At 45.9% G+C, this 21,032-nt stretch overlaps 1 protein-coding gene and 1 non-coding gene across 2 annotated transcripts; one reads left to right on the top strand and one right to left on the bottom strand.

Moving 5' to 3' along the window:
• Positions 1–349: 349 nt before the first annotated feature.
• Positions 350–17,606, bottom strand: PSMC4 (proteasome 26S subunit, ATPase 4). The gene is made up of 11 exons (XM_056845777.1): positions 17,543–17,606; positions 14,713–14,811; positions 12,897–13,083; positions 12,644–12,790; positions 11,478–11,587; positions 9,249–9,342; positions 8,019–8,186; positions 6,073–6,149; positions 2,339–2,507; positions 1,497–1,552; positions 350–463 (listed from the first exon to the last, which is right to left on the bottom strand). Exons 1-11 carry the CDS (start codon positions 17,576–17,578, stop codon positions 350–352), a joined length of 1,257 nt encoding a protein of 418 aa, XP_056701755.1. The 5' UTR covers positions 17,579–17,606.
• On the top strand, positions 4,295–4,366 carry TRNAS-GGA (transfer RNA serine (anticodon GGA)). Its single transcript has one exon. It is a non-coding gene; the product is annotated as a tRNA-Ser (tRNA).
• Positions 17,607–21,032: the final 3,426 nt, after the last annotated feature.

Raw genomic sequence — 21,032 nt, 5'->3', positions numbered from 1 at the left:
TCAAGCAGGTCCCTGGAGCAGCAGCAACAGCTGATACATTTTCACAATAAACAAACTATCGGTGATGTCTCAATCGAGCTTCAAATAAAAGCGCTGTTGAAAAAGCTCACCTGTTTTAATATCCTGCCGCCCGACAATCTATACAGGAATGAGTTATGGAATAGCCTGGAAGTGGGCTGGAGTAATTACCTGCTATGCCGTGGAAAGAGGGAGTGTCCAACATCCTGGGTAATTATTTATTCATAAGCTACTTTCATTCCTTGAAACACCAAAGACACACAAAACACCCCCCCGGCTCCCCCAAGGACTGAGACAACCACCCCTGCTCCATCCTGCTTTCCTCAGTTTTTTATTTGTAGAACTCGTGCTCTTGTTCATCCTTCTTGATGACAGTTTTGTAGGCCTTCTCGAAGTCCTTGGCCAGGACGATGTAGCGGTTCTCCCGTACGGCCAACATCCCAGCCTAAAGCGACAGGAAGGAGCGAAAGCTCGAATGGCAGCCGTTCAGAGGGGAGGGGGGAAATGTTTCAACGGAGAAAATGTAGCCTCCCTTGCCGCCTATCTCTCCCAACTAGAGATTTTCAGGTATAGGAAAGCATTTACCCTTGCTAGATGCGAACTTCCATCGGCGGTTTTGGACGGGAGATATAGAAAGATTCCCTTGGTGGATGGGGTATGTCCCTGTGTTTTAAGGGAGATCGAAACAAAGGAGCATGTCCTACTGCGCTGTCCATTATACCAAGAGGTCTATTTTAGGTTTTATCTCCCCCTGGCTTAGCAGGCCATTCAGGTCTGGGGTATGCTAAAATATTGCTCATAGACGAAAACTGTGAAGAGCTGTGCTGGTCTATGACAGTTTTTAATAAAGACCGATTGACTGATTGCAACTGAGAAATTTACACAGGGGGAGGGTTGTTTGTTTTTTGCCACTGATACCTCAAGCTGCGCTCTGCCCTACAAAGGGAGGAGGGAGGGGAGCGAGCAAGAACGGCAGCACGTTGTGTCTGTGCCCAATGAGGACAAGCGTCTAGCTGCTGTGTGACATCCGAGTGCAGCCATTATGCGCCCACAATCAGGTTACCAACTCTGGGTTGGGAAATTCCTGGAGCTTTAGGGGTAGGAGCCTGGGGAGGTCAGAGTTTGGGGGAGGGATGGACCTCAGAGGGGTGTAGTGCCACGCAGTCCCACCCTCCACAGCTGTTATTTTCTCCAGGGGGACTAACCTCCACAGTGGAGATACAGTTGTAATTCTGGGAGATCTCCAGTCCCCACCTGGAGTCTGTCAACCCTATCTCACACCCATATAGACAAGAGGTGATTTCATCCATGCCATTACCCCTTACCCTTTCCTGCCCTCCCTTCCATGAAGGCCCCTTCTCTTACGCAACTCTGGTGACTGCAAAAAAGCAAGCCTCCTCAGAGCTACCAAACGGGGCCAGCAATCTTAGCCATCTGTTTTCAAAGTTAGATTCTCGCGAAACACACACGATACTAACCTCCTGGCAGATCGAATTGATGTCGGCGCCCGAGATCTTGTCTGGCCGGGCAACATCTGGAAGGAGGAGTGAAGGAAACTGGATCGGCTCCAAACAGGGGAGTGCTTGACCTACCCGACTGGGAAACGCCCTTTGGGAGCAAGCTGCTCTCTTTCTGCTTGAGCCAACAAAGCCCCTGAGAACAGGCGCCACTGCCCATAAGCCTCTGCTACTGCGACGCTTCCTTCCTAATGGACCAGATCCCCCAGGCCAAACGACACAGAGTCCCTACAGCGGTGCCAGCCCTCCGGGGGGAGGAACCGAGCCAGGGAGGGTCCAGCAATGATGCAGAAGGCCTTCTTCCATTTTGGTGACAGCAGGCGTGTCTCCAGGTAGGGCGAGAAACATTGTGTGGCCCCAACGACTGCTGGCAAGCCTCCCAGGAGGGGAATCTCTCCTGGAGGGGGCCGTTGGGCATAAAGCCCTCCTCTCCCTGGCAGATGTTCTTTCCAGAACATCTGGAGGGGTATCCACGGACCTTATGTTTGACACCCCTGCATTAAGCGGTTCAAGCTGTAAGAAGTATAAACACAGCAAACACCAATAAAAGAGCAGAAAATTTGACGATGCAACCTATGGGTGGCAGCTTCGCACTTGTTTCCTTCAGTCCCCACGATCCCTTTTTCAACACTGTTAATGACAAAGGTCTGTAAGATCCTACTCTGTGAGTGGACACGGTGACTGGTCTTTCTGGTATTGAGGGGTGGCAAATGAGGGAATCCTGCGGGAGAGAAAGGGTGGAAGAGTCCCCGTTTACCAAGCTGCCTTTCTCAAAGATCATGAAAATCTGACAAGAAGGATACAGTCTTCCAGATCCACTTCCTCGGACAGGTTCATCTTGCTGGTGATGGTGGAGAAGATCAATCGCTTCTGGCGCCTGTCTGGCAGAGGAAACTCAATTTTACGGTCCAGGCGGCCTGGCCGGAGCAGAGCAGGGTCAAGCGTGTCGGCTCGGTTTGTGGCCATTATCACCTGGAGGAGAACCCAAGAAGGAAATAATCAGGCCCCAAGTTCAACAGACGGTTGTTCCAAGCCCATGGAGATGTTCTTCCCCGCCCATCACACCTGTTTCCCTCCAGCCTGCTAGGGTTCTTGGTGGAACCTACCAAGATGAACAACGGATTCAGATGAAAAATGGATGCAAGCAGGTCTAATGAACAGAGAAGTTTATCACAGCATGGCGTAGTGGTTAAGAGCAGCGGATGCTAATCTGGTGAACCGGGTTTGTTTCCCCACTCCTCCACATGAAGCCTGCTGGGTGACCTTGGGCTAGTCACAGCTCTCTCAACCCCACCTACCTCACAGGGTGTCTGTTGTGGGGAGGGGGAGGTAAGGCGAATGTAAGCTGCTTTGGGACTCCTTAAAGGTAGAGAAAAGCGAGGTATAAAAATCAAATCTTCTTGGTAGACCTCTTTCACAACAGTGTTGGGTCTCACTGGGTGAAAAGCAATGCTGTTTCCCTTCTACAACAGATGTTGGCAGCTGGTGAAGCAACTATATCGGAATCCACCCACCCAACCATACTTTCATTAAAGAAGCACAAAAATGGGAAATTGCATATATACCTACAATTGAAGAATGGCTTGTCAAGATGTTGGAATTAGCGGAAATGAATTGATGATGAATGTAGGCATGATAGAGAAAAGTTTGATTTTTAGTTGTAAAAATAATTTAAAAAATAATTTTGTATATGTAGCTAGAGAACAGGTTGTAATTTCTTAATTAGATTTATATTTGTTTTCTCTCTCTCTCTCTCTCTCTCTCTCTCTCTTTTTAAATAAATGGAGAAGGGGAGAATATTGTAAGCCACTTTAGGACCCAGTTGGAGAAAAAATTGTGGAATAAATGCAGTAAATAAAAAATATATTTATATTCGATACAAACAAAAACGGAAGTGTCTTTTTGTCTCTGTGTTTGTATTTTTATTTTTTCCCCTTTCCTTTTTATTTTTTATTTTGTGTATTGTCTTTGATGTAATTTTGTTAACAATACATTTAATAAAAATTTAAAAAGCAGGCTAGAAACATTGCCCCGTGCGTCACTAGCAAGGAAATTTGTTCTCCGAAAGCACCAAGTACTGAGAAAGACACAAAAGATCTCACACTTCTGAGCACCAGAACTCTAGGGCTCTAATGCTTTAGCCACACAAGGCTCCGTTAACTGTGCAATTATCGGAAGGCAGCACCGGCTGTGTTATGGAGTATAACAGCCCAAGAGAAACTCAAAAAAAGAAGCTGAGTTGTGTGAAAAAACACATCCTTCTAGCTTCTGGGCTGCTATCTGGAGAACAAAGCGGTTTCTGAGTAGGCTTACCAGCTATAGCTGGCGACCTGGCAGGGGGGTTGGTGGAGGTGTGAGGACAAGTCTCCTTGACGATGCGCAATGTCACTTCTAAAACAAATTGGAAGTGATGTAACCGCATAGGGTGATGCCCCAAGGCTCTATGGGTGTTTCGTAGACCATCACCCAACACAATGACATCACTTCCAGTCTGGCACCAGAAGTGACATTGTGCATCGTAATATTCCACCCCCCCACCGGATTTCAAGGCAAGCTGGCAGGCAATGGGGGAGGGAGAACCTGCATCTCCATCCCCAAGACAACCATTCCTGTCCAGTCCCAAGCGTGATCTGAAGGAAAATGATGTGGCATGACGGACCTCCAAGGCTTTTGTACGTACACCATCTTAATTTCAATGGATAACAGGTCGGGATGTAAAGATATTAAGTAAAGTCTTCCATATGAGAGGCCTAAAGGGAGGGGATGTGGCTCAGTGGTAGAGCATCTGCATGGAATGCAGAAGGTCCCAGGTTCAATCCCCGGCATCTCCAGTTAAAGAGACCACACAAGTAGGTGATGTGAAAGACTTCTGCCGGGGACCCTGGAGAACCACTGCTGGTCTGAGTAGACAATACTGACTTTGATGGACCAAGGCATTCTGTATGAAGCAGCTTCATGTGTTCAAATAGCAGAGAGGAGCAAAGAGCCAGCTCTCTGTGTGGTGCAGTGTGGTTTGGAAAATAAAGGGAGACAGATCAAGATGGGGAGTAATATACACCTTTCCTATTCTTCATAGCAATCAGACGAAAGAAGGATGGAGCCTGAGTTGTGAGCCTGAGTTGCAGTCCATGTTGTGCCCTGGATCAGACTCAAATTACTGGCTCTAAAGCCAGGCCAATTATACCATTTTAGGCCCATGGGACAACATGGGTTCTTTTCAGGAAACAAAAGGTTGCAAGGGAGATAGAGGAATACTTGGGAGTTGGGCAATTTATCACGGGAAAACTGTAGAACCAATTAAAGCACCAGGGAAGGACATTGGGAAGGGAAGTTATTGACTGAATTGCAAAACTGGAGACATGAAGCTGACTCATCCACTTGGCGGGAACTTCGGGTCAATGGGAAGATTTGAATTGGAGGTTCCAGGCTGTCACAGGGCACTTAACGTCTGAATTGTGTTAATGGTCAGTGATCACCTTCCATGTAAAAGACAAGATGGGGAGAGGCCTCTTTATCTTCTAGCCTGGTAAGGCTCAATTGCTTTTGTCCTGTTGGCACTCCCTGATTTCTTCTGATTTCTTATTGCTATGAGGGCTTTCAAGGGGGCTTACTTTCACCAAATCACCCAATGCCCCCCCTTCACTGTCACCTGACTCTCCCAATCCCGCTCATTCAGTCCTTCAGAGGTCCACTCGCTACCACCCCCACTCTAGTGTACTGAAGACTATTGTCATTTATGTATGGGTACTTTCACTCACTTTCACCCCGCCCCCTCTATCTCAGTTGTTCCTTGAAGTTCTGCATGATTTTTCCCTCCATTAGAGATGACCTCGCAGCCAGCCCTCACAAATCCCGGGACTTCCCGTCCCTCTATTAACCCAATTCTTCCCTCTCCCCTGAGCTCAGCCCACTTGAAATCCCCATGCATAAGGCAAAGCTTGAGACACAGAAGCTTGGTTTCTCTCACAGCAAGTACACAGCCAATTACAAAGCAGCATGTCAAGGGGCGGGGATTCAAATGCTTCTTGCTTCCTTGGAGTTTTTTCTGAGCAGAAGGCTTTTAAAAACAAGGCTTGGGTTTCTCTGCCCGTTCCTTTCAAATAGCTCCGTTTTTTGTTTATGTTCTTAAAATGCTTTTTTATGCGGCAACTGGGTTTCGGGGGGCTTTTCTCTCACTACAGCCAATTACAAAGCAGCATTTCAAGGGGCGAGGGTTCAAATACTTCCTGATTTGAGCTTGGAGACTGCTGGTGCATAGACTCCCAACATATCCTCCAGCCAAAGATGTAAGCACTTCTGGGTAGTGCCGACCATGCTGCTGGTAATGAAACAGGTAGATTCTATTCACAACAGGGAACTCCATGCAAACTGGGACAACATGTGACCAATCAAAACATTCCTAAAATCCAAGGACTTATGTGTTGGATGTCTCAAGCTTCCCTCCTCCAAAGACCGCAGAGCCATTTCTGTTTGAGCTGAGAACATTTGAAGCCCGGAGCTTAAGTTGCTGCAAAGAACCATCTCTCAAGACTCGTACCTTGACATTAACGTTCTGGTCAAAGCCATCCATCTGGTTGAGGAGCTCCAGCAAGATGCGTTGAACCTCCCTGTCCGCTGTAAAGAGACCGACGGCATGATCAAAGTTGGGCACCCCACGAGAAAGCCGGCCTTCACATTCCTCACTAGCTGTTCCACACTTCCTCAAAGGAAACTGTGTATGTCTGGAATCTGCTGACGTGTACTCATAAATCCAGAGTACCAAAGGGTTCATTTATATAGAACCCCCTAAACATCTAGTCCTGAACGGCATTTTTACCTGGAAAGGACATACTGCAAATAATCAGACGGATACAAGCAGAATTCCTAGAGGCTTGGATGTTCTATTACTCTATTACTATTAGCTCTATTCCTATTCTTTATTACCATTAGCTGACTCCATGTTCTAAATTCCTCATATTCATTCTTTGCAAAATTAATCCCCACTTGAAATCCTTAAATCTTTGAATAGAACCGCCTGACACCCATTAGCTATTCAGAGAAGCTGCGCATAATTTAATAGGGGTGAAAAAATCTATCACCCCCACATTTGAAAGGTATCTAGTGGAATACACATGCCTGACTTCTGCACACACACACACACACACACACACACACACACACCAGCACACCCCAAAAACACCAGACATCACCTACGTTTCCCCTGTGGTTCTCATAGGACGAGCATATGCAGGGCCGGAGGACACAGAACTCTGGAACCCCCGGGTTCTAGCACATTATGATGACGTAGAGACACAGCAATACTTAGGGCAAGGGTCCTCAATGCAAGCCCGTGGGTGCCATGGCACCCACCATCTTTGCTGGTGCCAGCCAGGTGTTTTTAGAAAGTGGGTGGGCCCATGTGGGGCTTTTCCCAGCAAGGCCAGGCCACTGGAGATGTGATCAGCTGCGCAGATTTTTAAAAATATTGCTTCGGAAGCAGCTGCCAGCACAGCACAAGGATCTTCACTGCGTGACTGAAGGTAAGCCATGGCAGCCATTTTTGCGGCTGGCTCGATACAGCTGGCTCAGTAAGATGCCCCACATTTAATGCATCAGATTGAGTCAGCGATATCCAACGCCTCTGTTGTTACTCTAACGCAACTCCCAATTCTTATATTATTGGGAATGATAATGTCAGAACTGGCAGTCATGTCGGGCAGTTGCTAGGGAACAAAAAGTGCTCCCTGAGAGTCAGGTCTTGGGCTTTCAAATGTTAAAGGACTAGTATTTTCTATGGGAGGAGCCCCGTGGAGCAGAGGGGTAAGCTGCAGTACTGCAGTCAAAAGCTCTGCTGACGACCTGAGTTCAATCCCGGTGGAAGTCGGTTTCAGGTAGCCAGCTCAAGGTTGACTCAGCCTTCCATCCTTCCGAGGTCGGTAAAATGAGTACCCAGCTTGCTGGGGGTAAACTGTAGATGACTCGGGAAGGCACTGGCAAACCACCCCATAAACACAGTCTGCCAAGTAAACGTCAGGATGTGATGTCACCCCATGGGTCAGTAATGACCCAGTGCTTGCACAGGGGACTACCTTTATTTTCTATGGAGACAGACCTGGCCTTTGGATTGGGGAAACCAAATATCTCCCCCACCTCACAAAAAAGCCCCTTTAAAATGTAAATGTCTGGTGCCTGACTCAGCTGTAAATCCAGCACTTCCTCTCAGACTCCCCTCTCGTCTTTAATTTCCATATGGGGAAGTGGGGGTGGTGCATGCTTGGTCTTTTTATTAAACATAGGGTGTTTGTTCCAATGTTTCTGAACTGACTTTCCAATACAATAACAATACCCCTGATAGATTAAGATAACGATCCTTTCCAGACATGGAATTAAAGCATTTTTTAAAACCTGCACGCCCCTGATTGCCTCCCCCCAGCATTTTCTAAGCTGGACCCCTGCCCTTGCCCGAGAGGCCCCCGCGACCCCTTCCTCTCGTTGCCAACTCACCTCCTGTCTGTGCGTCGAAGCGCTTGGTAGCAATGGCATCAATCTCGTCGATGAAGATGATGGCCGGGGCATTCTCTTTGGCCAGACGGAAGACGTCCCGCACCATGCGCGGCCCCTCGCCCAGGTACTTCTGCACAAACTCAGATCCCACCACCCGAATGAAGGCGGCTGGATAAAAAAAGGCAGAATCAGCACTGGCTCCTCTCCTTTTGCAAACAATGGATCAGGGTTGATTTGATTTAAATCAAACTGATTTAAATCACAACTAGCTTTAAATCATGGTTTTCATGGTTTTCTACTAGCTTTGACTAGCTTTAAATCATGGTTTTCTACACTCTTTTACAGCCTGCAGCCATTATAGGCTTTCTCCTCCTGGGAGAGAATAATGTGATAAACCTCAGGTAAAACACACAAAGATCCAAGGCTAGCAGAGTATTCTGCTCAAAAGGGTTCACTTTCATTTTTACTGCTTGCCCCACCCTCCTCACACCTAGCTCCTTGTGCAGATCTATTCCACTCCAAACAATCTGCTATTCATTGAACTACTTGAAACTTAGCACTTAAGGGGTAAGGTGGTTGATTCTGCATACATAGATTTGCAAAGGAACGGGATTAAGATATTTTCCTCAACTCTGTATGTTTATTTTATAACATTTTTGCTGTGAAGAAGAGGTGTGTTATCTCTGCAGACACCAATTCATAGTTTTGAGAACATTGTGAATGGATTAAGAGAATTCATTTACCCAAAAAATTAAATATTGCAAGGATATACAACCTCATGCTATATAATTAAAAACTGATTATTTCATGATGAACAACCGCTGGCCTATAATGTATCTTAAACAGAATACTATCTTTAGATAGGTTTTTCCCCAAAAAGCATTTTATTTTAAAAAGTCTGATTCAAATTTTAAAAATCCAATTTAAATTTTTAAAAAATCCATTTTTTAATTTTTTTAAAAAAGTTATTTTTATCCACCCTGAATGGATCCATCCACCTTGTTCACCCAGAGGGCTGTGGTGGTCAGAAAGTCTCCCACGGGCAGCTGCTGTTCTTATTCATTTCAAATATCTTGCTTGGCAGCTTTTACTTGGCTACCTGGACCAAACTCAGGAAAAGAAGCAGGGCTATAACCGAACCTAGGACTGCAATACGTGCATAACCTAGGGCTCTTCCCTACACCTTTTTCTGTGTTCATGCCGGATATCCCTCCCTGACACCCCACTCACCTGTGGTGTGGTGCGCCACGGCTTTGGCCAACATCGTCTTTCCGCACCCAGGGGGCCCGTACATTAGTACGCCCCGTGGCGGGTCAATGCCAATCTGAAAGAACCATAAGGCGAGAAAACAGTGAAATGGGATATTTTAGGACTGCGACCATCAGGATGAATCTACACCTGAAACATGCCCCAAAATCTTTTGCAGCGCACAGGGGTTCTATTGTCACGGTCTCTGACATATATATGGTATTTTGTGAACATGTGCAGAATTAATTCCATGTAATTCCACATGTAAAGCTTGAATATAACATGCAAAATGAACCACAAGCTACAGAGGCTTGTATAATGAAATGCTTGTGTAATGCAAATGTCCTTAGAACAGACTGACTGAATTCTCTCAAGGTCAGCTCTATCGAGAGCTAACTAAGTTACCCTAATCTTATCCTTGAAGGGGAAGAAAAGAGCACTTTCCTTATCCATCAATAAGATGTGACTAAAATCACCTTTCTGACTCAGCTGCCAGATGTCAGAATCTCACAAGCAGAACACTTTTGCCCGTCTCAAGATATCTTAATGTGCTAAGAGTGCATTAATAGCTTAAACTATGCTTTTTATAGCTCAAAAGGCATTAAAGTTCTCTCAAAGATATAGATAATGTGCTTTCTTGCTTTCTGTAAGATATGCAACTGACCAGATTTTTATAAAGTGACAAATGTAAACAATAATTGTTTTATGAGTTATACAGTTAAATATTGTGCTACAGATTTCTAAATGGTCTCATTTAATGCGTATTGTCCTAACAAAGAGGATGGTATAAAAATTAAGTATGTAACATGATCATGAAACCCAGAAATAAGTGTTTATACTTTAAGCTAAGTGGACTGAAAGGAAGGGAAGTCCATATATGGACATAAGGAGCTGAGAAGCTGCTACTAAGCCATTTCTGCATTGCTCCTGATATCTGATAGAGGGAATAAAAGGTGTCCCTCTTGATGGATAAGAAAGAGGGGATACAATATTTCTCTTTACTCTTAATGAGTCTAGAAACAGTATAAATGCAGCCCCAGTAAGCTCAGAGATTTAGAACCTTCCAAAAGGCTCTCAGAAAAGGCTGAATGGTATGTATGGATTAAATACTTTACTCTAGACTTTGTGAATTAGATACTTTGAACTGAATCAGAATAATTTGACTGTTATATTTTATAGGTTGGATTTTGAAACTGAATAGTATGTAAGACTTGCTTGCTCTTACTGCATACATTGCTTTTACTGCATACATTGCATATATTTACTGCATATATTGAAATACACATTGTATTTTTACATGAGTTTTTATAGAAGTGTTAAAGACTTGATAATCTGCATTTACACATATTTTACTAGAAGTATATCAATAAACAGACTTGCTTTTTAAAAGTAAGTAAAGTTGTTGAGTCCTGCTTACTCAGTGACTGGCTGAATAAGATACCTTCACTTCTCAGTAAGTGGAACATTCTAAGAGCCTGTCATTCGAACAGCACGACCCGCTTCACTATGGCAAGACAACTCAACATTCCCCAACGGCACGAAGTTGGAAGAGTGCTACTGTAGGACCGCCAAAGCTAACCAGGCACAGACCTGATCAGCAAGAGTCTCAAAGAAGCTATTGGGAGCTTTCTGAACGGATTCTGCACGCATCAGTAACTTTTTTTATGCCCAATGCAGGTAAATTTCCTGACTCTTAAGATTAGACGTTGTAGGAGCCCAGCGGCACAGAATGGTAAGCTGCAGTAGTGCAGTCAAAGCTCTGCTCACAACCTGAGTTCAATCCTGACGGAAGTCAGTTTCAGGTAGCCGGCTCAAGGTTGATTCAGCCTTCCATACTTCTGAGCTCAGTAAAATGAATACCCGGCTTGCTAGGGGTAAAATGTACACCAGGTGTGTCAAACATACGGCCCTTGGGCTGGATCCAGTCCCTTGAGAGCTCTCATCCGGCCCCTGAGCCAGCCAAGGCAGCCACTGCCCCCAGGCACAATCTAGGCTGGCGAGGCACAGCATGTCATATCAGGCCCCTCGTAACAAATGAGTTCGACACCCCTAGTTTAGACAATTGGGGAAGGCAATGGCAAACGATGCCATAAACACAGACTACCTAGTAAACGTTGTGGTATGACATTACCCTGTGGGTCAGTACTGACCCAGTGATTTCACAGGGGACTACATTTATCCCCTTGAGATTTAGACATTGGAATAAAATACCTGTTTGTAGAGTTCAAAGTGGGTGAGGGGCAGCTCCACAGCCTCCCTGACTTCCTGCTTCTGAATATCCATCCCGCCAATATCAGCATACATCACATCCGGTTTCTGATCTGAAGAGATTTAAAAATCAATAAAATGGAACTGCAGTGTTTCCATGGTTTGAAAAGGCGGAGCCCGCAAGCTGTAGCACGGAAGCTTCAGGTCTGCCAAGTCTCCTTCATACCCGGGAATGAGACGGAGCAAGGCCTAGCAACATAAAAAGACCTCCAACACAGGTTCCAACACACACCCCTCTTTAGAAGAAGAAGAGTTGGTTTTTATACCCCGCTTTTCTCTACTGTTGAGTCTCAAAGCAGCTTACAAAGGCCTTCCCTTCCCCTCCCCACAACAGACACCTTGTTAGGTAGGTGGGGCAGAGAGAGCTCTAAGAGAGCTGTGACTGGCCCATAGTCACCGAGCTGGCTTCATGTGGAGGAGAACCAACCTGGTTCACTAGCTTAGAGTCCACCGCTCGTATGGAGGCATGGTGAATCAAACTTGGTTCTCCAGATTAGAGTCCACAGCTCCTAACCACTACACCACGCTGGTGAAGACACAAGGTTGGATCAGGGGGCCAGAGCAACTGCCCTATGAGGAGTGGTTACAAAGCTTAGGGCTGTTTAGCTTGGAAAGAAGGCGGTTAAGGGGAGACATGATAGCGGTCTATGAAATTATGCATGGTAGGGAGAGAGCGGACAGGGAGAATACTAGAACGCAGGGTCATATGCTGAAACTGGAGGGTGAGAGATTCAAAACTGATAAAAGGAAGTATTTCTTAGCATAACGCATAGTTTAATTGTGGGACTCCCTGCCCCGGGATGTGGTGATGGCTGCCAACTTGGAAGGCTTTAAGAGGAGAGCAGACATGTTCATAGAGGAGAGGGGTATTCGTGGCTACTAGTAAAAATGGATACTATTCATGATGCATACCTATTCTCTCCAGGATTAGAGGAGCATGCCTATTATATGAGGTTCTGTGGAACACAGGCAGGGTAATGTTGCTGCAATTGCGTTGTTTGTGGGCTTCCTAGAGGCACGTGGTTGGCCACTGTGTGAACAGACTGCTGGACTCAATGGGCCTTGGTCTGATCCAGCATGGCCTTTCTTATGTTCTAAGGCCCTCTTACCTGACGTGAGCATCATAATGCTGCTGTCAGCCTCAGGAGGCAGCACGTCCACCAAGGCGTTGCTGTGCTTGTGCAGGGCCACCGAGGCATTGGGCTTGAGCAGCTCCCGGTCGATGGTGCTCAAGATCCGGACGTAATAATTGGAGCCTGCAAGAGAGACGGCCGAGAGGTGACGATGGGGCTCGGGCGAGAGAAGCCAGGTGGCTTCCTTGGGCATGTGCATGGGGGAAGGAGGGGGGGGGAGAGATGATACCTGTGGTGGAGCCCACAATGGCTGTGTTCTGGTCCACGGCCTCCAGGAACTGGCCGATGACCAGGGGGATGCTCTGGATGCGCTTGACCTCCTCCTGGGCATGGAGAAACTCCTTCTTCAGGTTCTTCTGCTCGTCTTTGATGTACTCCTCCTGCACCTCCAGGAACTCCAGCTCCTGTTGCAGTTTCTACGGGGGAGACACAAGGGAACCCTTCAGCCTCCCCTCTGCTTCTTCTGATATTGGCAAAAGATCTAGCGCAGGGGTGTCAAACGTGCGGCCCGGATCCGGCCCTCGGAGGGCTTTTATCCGGCCTGCGGAGCCGAAGAACCTAGTCCCCCTTTCCCCCCTCCCCGGCCTTTTCTGGTCTTCCTGGGGCCCATGCCTGGCTGGGGAGGGAGTGGGGAAGGCTTCTGCCCGGGCACGCTGAGGCCTTCCCGCAGTTGTGCAGGGCCGCGGGGCTACTGGCGCGCTCTATCCCAGTCAAGGCTGGGCTCAGGGCAGGTAGCATCAACAGTATATCATAAAATACAATAAAATTACTCAGTTCCATAGTATTAGTTAAAACCAACCATTCTCAGTTAAAGTCAGTTAAAATAAGAAACAGATGGTGCTCAAATTTGGCACACAGGGTCTTAGCCGACTCGGAAAGGGCAGCCAGGCTCCCCCACTTGAATGGTTAAATAAAAATAAGGGGGGGGGGAGATAGGGAGGCAAGCTCTGATGGAAACCATTGCTGCCCTCCACCATAGCCCTGGAGGAACATCTCTATCTTACAGGCTTTGTGGAACTGGGTAAGATACCATAGGGCCCTGGTCTCATCGGAGAGTTCCTCCAGGCTGGGGCCAGAGCCGAAAAAGCCCTGGCTCTGGCTGAGGACAGCTGTACACTTCTCAGGCCGGGGCAACCAGACTGTTGGCATCTGCTGAGTGTAATGCTCTCCAGGGGGTGTATCGGGAGAGGAGGTCTCGCAGATATGAGGGCCCCAGACCATTTAGGGCTTTAAAGGTTCAAACCAGCACCGATTTTAGACTGCCTTTAAGTGTTTCACATTGATTGCTTGTGAAGTTTGCTTTATCAGATTGTCTTTACATTGTTGTTTCCTACATTGGGTCATGGGTGTATGAATATTTTAAATAAAAAAATTTCGGAAAGTAAAAAGGAGGGTTTCCTTGTTGCTCAGAGACCAGAAGAGGACACGAAGAAAGAAATCCTTTGCCACATCTGTATTCTTTTCCTATCAACCTCTGCATTTGTTTTTAAACTCCTAATGCCTTCCACTACCCTTCCATCCCCTCTACCTTTCCAGTCCCTAAAAGAAATGTTTCTCATGGGGACAAAACATCCCCCCTGTCAACACCACGTGCATTTCTGTTCTGTGGCCAGTTCTCAAGAAATGGCATTTCAGTCCACAAAATTTGGAGTGTCTCGTTCCTGCTCCGACGATTTCAATCCACCCATAAATCACAACGTCCCACAACGTTTGCAAAAGAGAGGGCGGGCCCGCATGATCCCATGAGTCCTGAGTTTTGTTCGGGATGGGTCTCAAAATGCATAGGGCAAAGGGGCTGCCAGACTCGATTGGGATGGGAAAGGCCAGAAACACAACCACAATTTTTCAAACTCTCCAGCCAAAAGGGTAGACTATAGCTGTTCATATGGACTTGCAGGTCTATCAGACCAGTGGGCGTCTGTTGTTTTTTTACAGTGCCATAAGGGGCTCCCCGGATGCTGCCGGACAGGATCAGATACGGACAGAAATAGCAGAGCCTGCATGGCCACAACTCCATGATTGTCCAAGATAACCGAGTCGCTCACCTTGTAACGACTGTAGAGATCCTCCACATCCTCAGCTTCCGGAACCAAGAAGGAGAGGCCAGTCTGAGGCCTGGAGATGTTCAGAGCAGGAATTTCATCCTAGGATCAAGAAAGGAGACATCAAAGATAAATTGAGGGGGGGGGGAACTCTTGCATGTGCGCTTGGCTAGGAAGACTTTGAAGGTTAGCAAGGGCATTTCACAGCAAACTATGACAAAAAATCAAACTATGACAAAACCAACACCAAGTCAGCAACACAAAGGCATGGGGGAGATTCTTCTTAGAAAACTTAAGTACAAAGAAAGGGAAAAAATAGATAGGATTCTATAAACGGAGAATTCTTCCAAACTAGCAAGATCACCAGTGAGTAGATGGGGTGACTAGGGAGCAGTGTTGTGTAGCAGTTATACAAATTAGGATCTGAGAGTCGACATAGTGTAGTGGTTAGAGTGTCAGACCCAGGATCTGGGAGACCCAGGTTCGAATCCCTACTCTGCCATGGAAACTGGCTGGGTGACCTTGGGCCAGTCACACACTCTCAGCCTAACCTACCTCACAGGATTGTTGTGAGGACAAAACAGGGGAGAGGAGAATGATGCAAGCTACCTTTGGGTCCCCATTGGAGAGAAAGGCAGGATAAAGTAAATTAAAAAAATAAAGCCCAGTGTTCGAATCCCCACTATGACATGACGTCGTCAGCCTAATCCATCTCACAGGGCTGTCATGATGATAAAATAAGAGGAACCAGGGGAAGGGGGTGGGAATAAAAATACACCAGACAAGTCCCCTTAGTGTAATACACAGTCTGGGCACGGGATCAAGTTTCATGCAGCCTGATCCTTGTGTTTACTTGAAAGCTGCTCCCAAACTAAGTGGAGTATCGAATTTTTTTAAAAATAAGTCTTGATAAGAAGACTGGCCCCAAAATTCATAACACATAAGTTGAAGAGGGGTTTGTGTTAATCGGCTGCTACAAAAAGGACCAGATTCTTTGAAGAAGCCTATCAAAGCCTGTCCTATCTACTTACAGCAGGTCTCCAGTGTCCCAAGCAGCCTTTCACATCATCTACTGTGATTCTTTTAACCGGCGATGCCAGGAATTTAATCTAGGACCTCAGACATGCAAAGCAGATCTTCTACTACTGAACCACAACCCTTACACAATATATCAGAGTCCTGCAGACCATCATTTATCTGTTACCCCCATTTATACCTCACCTTTCTTTTCAACAGAGACCCAAATCAGTTTACAAGTTTCTCCTCCCTTTCATTTTAGCCTCACCACAACCCTGTGAGGCAGGTAAGGCCAAAAATGCCCCAATGGCCCAACGTTGCTTCTCAAGCTTCCACAGCCAAGTGGGGATTCAAACCTGGATCTCCCAGATCCTAGTCTGACACTTTAACCGCTACATCACACTGGCTTGTAAAGGCTAACAAATAAATGTTATGCTGGGATTAACCATCTGCAGACCAGAGCTCGTTTCTTGGGGAGGGGCTCTGTGGCTCAGTGGCAGAGCATCTGCTTGGCTGGCAGAAGGTCCCAGGTTCAATCCCCGGCATCACCAATTAAAGGGACTAGGTAAGTAGGTTATGTGAAAGACCTCTGCATGAGACCCTGAAGAACCGCTGCTGGTCTGAGTAGACAATACTGACTTTGATGGACCAAAGATCTGATTCGGTATCAGGCAGCTTCATGTGTTCAGTTGCAATGCAGCACATCCTCACTAGGCAGGCCTTTTTATGGTGAAGATGTGCAAGAATAAAATAAGCAGCAGGGCCAAAGAGCCTCTGCTGTTAGATTCAAACGTCATCATATCAGCTTCCAGATTCATTGAAAAATTCTTTCTTCATACTTGTAATCCACCTTGGATCCCAGTGAGAAAGGCGGACTACAGTGACACTAATAATAACCCTTAGACCAAGGGGTCGCAGCACAGTGGTCAAGTTTTAAAACTGCTTCAATATGAGAGTTAAAAGAAAACCAGCATTTTGTTTATTGGGAATCCCACAAGAAAAAATGGGTAGTAATGATAGGGTCATTTGTCAATACAGTTTTGCCACTGCAAGAATTGTAATAGCTAAAATTTGGAAGCAAGTGAATAAACTTTCAATTCGAGACTGGAGAAATTATGGACGTATATGAGGATGCCCAAATTAACAGAATTCCTACATGGAAACGATATGGAAGAATCAAAAAAAAACTTGGGCAAAGGCCATCACATATTGGGACAAACTGGCAAAAATGGATTTTACTATTTTAGTTAGTGAGTTATAGAAACAATTTTATTTACTTTTTTATTATTACTCTTAATAACTTTCAAAACTGTTTAGACACTTCTGCGGAAGTCAGGTGATGGGTCACTTTTTTAAGGTGGGCGGAGGGTCAAAAGGGTATTTTTGCCTTGTTGAACTTTAGAACTTTGTGTAATTATAACTGATGCTCTTTTGTATTTTCTTGTTATGTTTTTGGTTATTATCATATTTGTTTGTTTTGTTTGAAATTATAAAAACAAAAAAAATTACACTAAAAAAAAACACGTTTTAACACTGCCCACCCACCCCCCAAAAAAATATTTTAAAAAGCATTGACGATTTTAACCCTTCGGGATCCCGGCTAAAATTAGCGAAGGAAAGCTGCACGTGACCCGGGATTCCCCGGCCTGTCCTCCCGAGGCCCGATTCACAAGCGGTTGGTGAGTCGGTGACTCGGCATCTCCCGCTCCCCGCCCGCTCTCCTCCGCCCCTCTTCCCTTTTCCCACGCAGCGGACGCAAAGGGGGACCCGGGAACCCCCGTCGCACCGAGACAGCGGCCCCTCCCCCCAACATCACCTGCGCTTTCTCCACCAGGATCCCGATCTCCTCCATTGCTGGCCGTCTATCCGAACTCAGGCCAGGCGGCGAGTTGCCGCTTCCGGAAGCAGCTTCCGGGAGCTGGCCAAGGGCCTGATGGGAGTTGTAGTCGTTAAAAAAAAAGGAAACGACAAGGAAGAGCTCTAGCGCCGCTGCAGTAACGCACGCAGAGGCCAAGATCAGAAAGGAGTTCAGTGGCATTTTAAACGCTAATTGAGAGTCCTTTTTTTTTTTTTTAAGGTTTATTTTTTATAATTAAGGGGATACAGAAGGGAAAAGAAGGGAAGGGTCAAAACCGTTTGATATACAAAAACAATATAGCAGATTCAATGGAAAAATAAATTTAGTCGAATACAATAGCATATATGATGAATTACAGTTGATATTCAAACTAAAGTCAATGCATTTACCTGGGCTGAATAAAGACCTTGCATTCACGGCCCATTACCAATGCTGATTTCTCCACACCCATCTCTCCCCTGGACATCACAGACTCTTCTGCATATCACACCTAATCCCATCAAGCCTGCTATTCACATTTACATACTGTTCCTCTACTTAAAGACCGATGGATTCACATTCTAGCTGTATCTGAAGAAGTCAGCTGTGGCTCACAAAAGCTCATACCCTACCAGAAAATATTTTTGTTAGTCTTTAAGGTGCTACTGGACTCTTGCCCTTTTTGACTACAATAGCATATAACAAGCATGAATATTAATCAAATCAAATCAAATATCTCTAAATATATAATTGTAAAAATCAATCAGATTCTCTACCTATTACATAATAAAAGTGTATTATACCGTTTGCAAACCCAGGAGTTACATGACAAATGGTTGGAACATAATGGATAAAACATTGCCTATTACTCATTCTAGTGCTACTAGGTATATATCAGTGTTCAGTGGTATTTTAAACACTACACACTAACTGAGAGCCAGTGTGTAGTGGTTAAGAGCGGTGGCTTGGAGCGGTGGACTCTGATCTAGAGAACCGGGTTTGATTCCCCACTCCTCCACATGAGCCGCGGAGGCTAATCTGGTGAACAGGATTTCTTTCCCCACTCCTACACATGAAGCCAGCTGGGTGACCTTGGGCTAGTCACAGCTCTCTTAGACCTCTCTCAGCCCCACCTACTTCACAGGGTGTCTGTTGTGGGGAGGGGAAAGGAAAGGTGATCGTAAGCCGGCTTGATTCTTCCTTAAGTGGTAGAGAAAGTCGGCGTACAAAAACCAACGATTCTTCTACTAGCAAGATTTATCTCAGCATAAATGTTTATGAGTGAAAGCTTGCAGGAAGCCTTCGTGCATTTTGGGAAAGATTTTGTTGTTACAGTCAAGTTGCACCCAATTTATAGTCATCCCGTAAAGCGATGTTCATAGGCAACCCTGGTGTTCCCTGCTGGAATCCCATCAAAATACTAACCAGGGCCCACCATGCATAGCTTCTGAGATTGGGCTGGCCTGGGTTATCCAGGAAAGTTTACACTACTACAAATGTTAAATCTTTATGGTGCCACTGAGCTCTTGTTTTATTTGGCGGGGGGTACACATCTGGAACTATGGCTATACATTGTCGCAGCCCATGTTGGAGCCTCATTTTAACATCCTCTTCCATTAGATCTTGCACCCAACGTGGTTAGATCCTGAGCTATGGCTGTGCTGATCGTTATTTTATTGTTGTAATACGCTGCCTGAAGAAGTGTTCTGGAGAAGCTGGCACACTGTAATGTGTTGTTTGGAGAGCAAGTGGTTAAGAACGGTGGACTCTAATTTGGAGAACCAGGTTCGATTCCCTCCTCCTCCACATGAAGCCTGATGGTGACCTTGGGCCAGTCCCAGTTCTCTCCAAACTCTCTCAGCCCACGTGGAAGTATGCAATGGCCAACCACCTCTGAACATCTCTAGAGGCAGGCAATGGCCCCCTCCAAACGACTCCTGCCTTGAAAACCCTATGGGATTGCCATAAGTCAGCTATGACTTGACACTTTCCACCACCAATGCCCTTTAGAGGCAGCATGGCATAGTAGTTAAAAGTGGCAAACTCTAATCTGGAGAACAAGTTTGATTCCCCACTCCTCCACATGCAGCCTGATGGGTGACCTTGGGCCAGTCCCAGTTCTCTCATAACTCTCTCAGCCCACCCGGAGGCAGGCAATGGCCAACCACCTGTGAATGTCTCTTGCGCTGAAACCCTACGGGGCCACCATAAATCAGCTGAGACTTGACGGCGCGCATACACACAATAAAAGGTTTTCGCTAATGTGTTACGGCAGAGAAGTACTAAAACCTTGGGGGCTGCCATTCCAGTCCCAGAGTAGTGTATCTGGGCTTAGAGACCTTGCTGGAAAATCCATTTCACATTTTCTTTGCAACTCTTTTTGTGCTGTAATGTATTTCAGTGGAGCCCATGCAAGTCTAAGCCGGACACTCCAGACTCCCATTCTCTTCAATGGGCTGTGCAGCCTCTCCCATTGTTTCTAATGGGCTAGCCTGTCATTCGTTTCAGTGCACCCCCTTACGGGCAACCAGCCGCAACTGTATTGGCTGGACCCCACAAGAAAGTCCCGTTGCAAATGATTGCTGTAGCACAATGTGTGTGTGTGTTAAGTGCCGTCAAGTCGCTTCCGACTCATGGCGACCCTATGAATGAAAGTCCTCCAAAATGTCCTATCTTTGACAGTCTTGTTCAGAACTTGCAAATTGAAGGCTGTGGCTTCCTTTATTGAGTCAATCCATCTCTTGTTGGGTCTTCCTCTTTTCCTGCTGCCCTCAACTTTTCCTAGCATGACTGTCTTTTCCAGTGACTCTTGTCGTCTCATGATGTGACCAAAATATGATAGCCTCAGTTTAGTCATTTTAGCTTCTAGGGTCAGTTCAGGCTTGATTTGATCTACAACCCACTGATTTCCACAGTGGGTAAGCGTGTTAGTCTGTTTGCAGTAGTCAAAAAGGGCAAGAGTCCAGTAGCACCTTAAAGACTAACAAAAATATTTTCTGGTAGGGTATGAGCTTTCGTGAGCCACAGCTGACTTCTTCAGATACAGCTAGAATGTGAATCCATCGGTCTTTAAGTAGAGGAACAGTATGTAAATGTGAATAGCAGGCTTGATGGGATTAGGTGTGATATGCAGAAGAGTCTGTGATGTCCAGGGGAGAGATGGGTGTGGAGAAATCAGCACTGGTAATGGGCCATGAATGCAAGGTCTTTATTCAGCCCAGGTAAATGCATTGACTTTAGTTTGAATATCAACTGTAATTCAGCAGTTTCTCTTTCCAATCTCCCTTTTAAAATTCCTTTGTAAGAGAACTGCTACTCTTAAATCTGCAACAGAATGTCCTGGAAGGTTGAAATGTTCACCCACTGGTTTTTGAATATTGTGGTTTCTGATGTTAGACTTATGTCCATTTAATCTTTGTCTAAGAGACGGACCTGTTTGTCCAATGTAGATTGTGGAAGGGCATTGCTG

The sequence above is a fragment of the Euleptes europaea genome, chromosome 3, assembly GCF_029931775.1.
Source record: "Euleptes europaea isolate rEulEur1 chromosome 3, rEulEur1.hap1, whole genome shotgun sequence".
NCBI classification, from domain to species: Eukaryota; Metazoa; Chordata; class Lepidosauria; order Squamata; family Sphaerodactylidae; genus Euleptes; species Euleptes europaea.
The sequence above is the reverse complement of the archived record's forward strand: the minus strand, read 5'-3'. Positions and strand labels throughout refer to the sequence as shown.

Coding starts and splice junctions, on each gene's coding strand:
- PSMC4 (XM_056845777.1), bottom strand. CDS start 17,578: ATGGAGGAGATCGGGATCCTGGTGGAGAAAGCGCAG. Junction 12,791..12,896: donor CATTGTGGGCTCCACCACAG/GTATCATCTCTC, acceptor TCTCTCTTGCAG/GCTCCAATTATTACGTCCGG. Junction 1,553..2,338: donor GGAAGTGGATCTGGAAGACT/GTATCCTTCTTG, acceptor TCCTCCTTCCAG/ATGTTGCCCGGCCAGACAAG.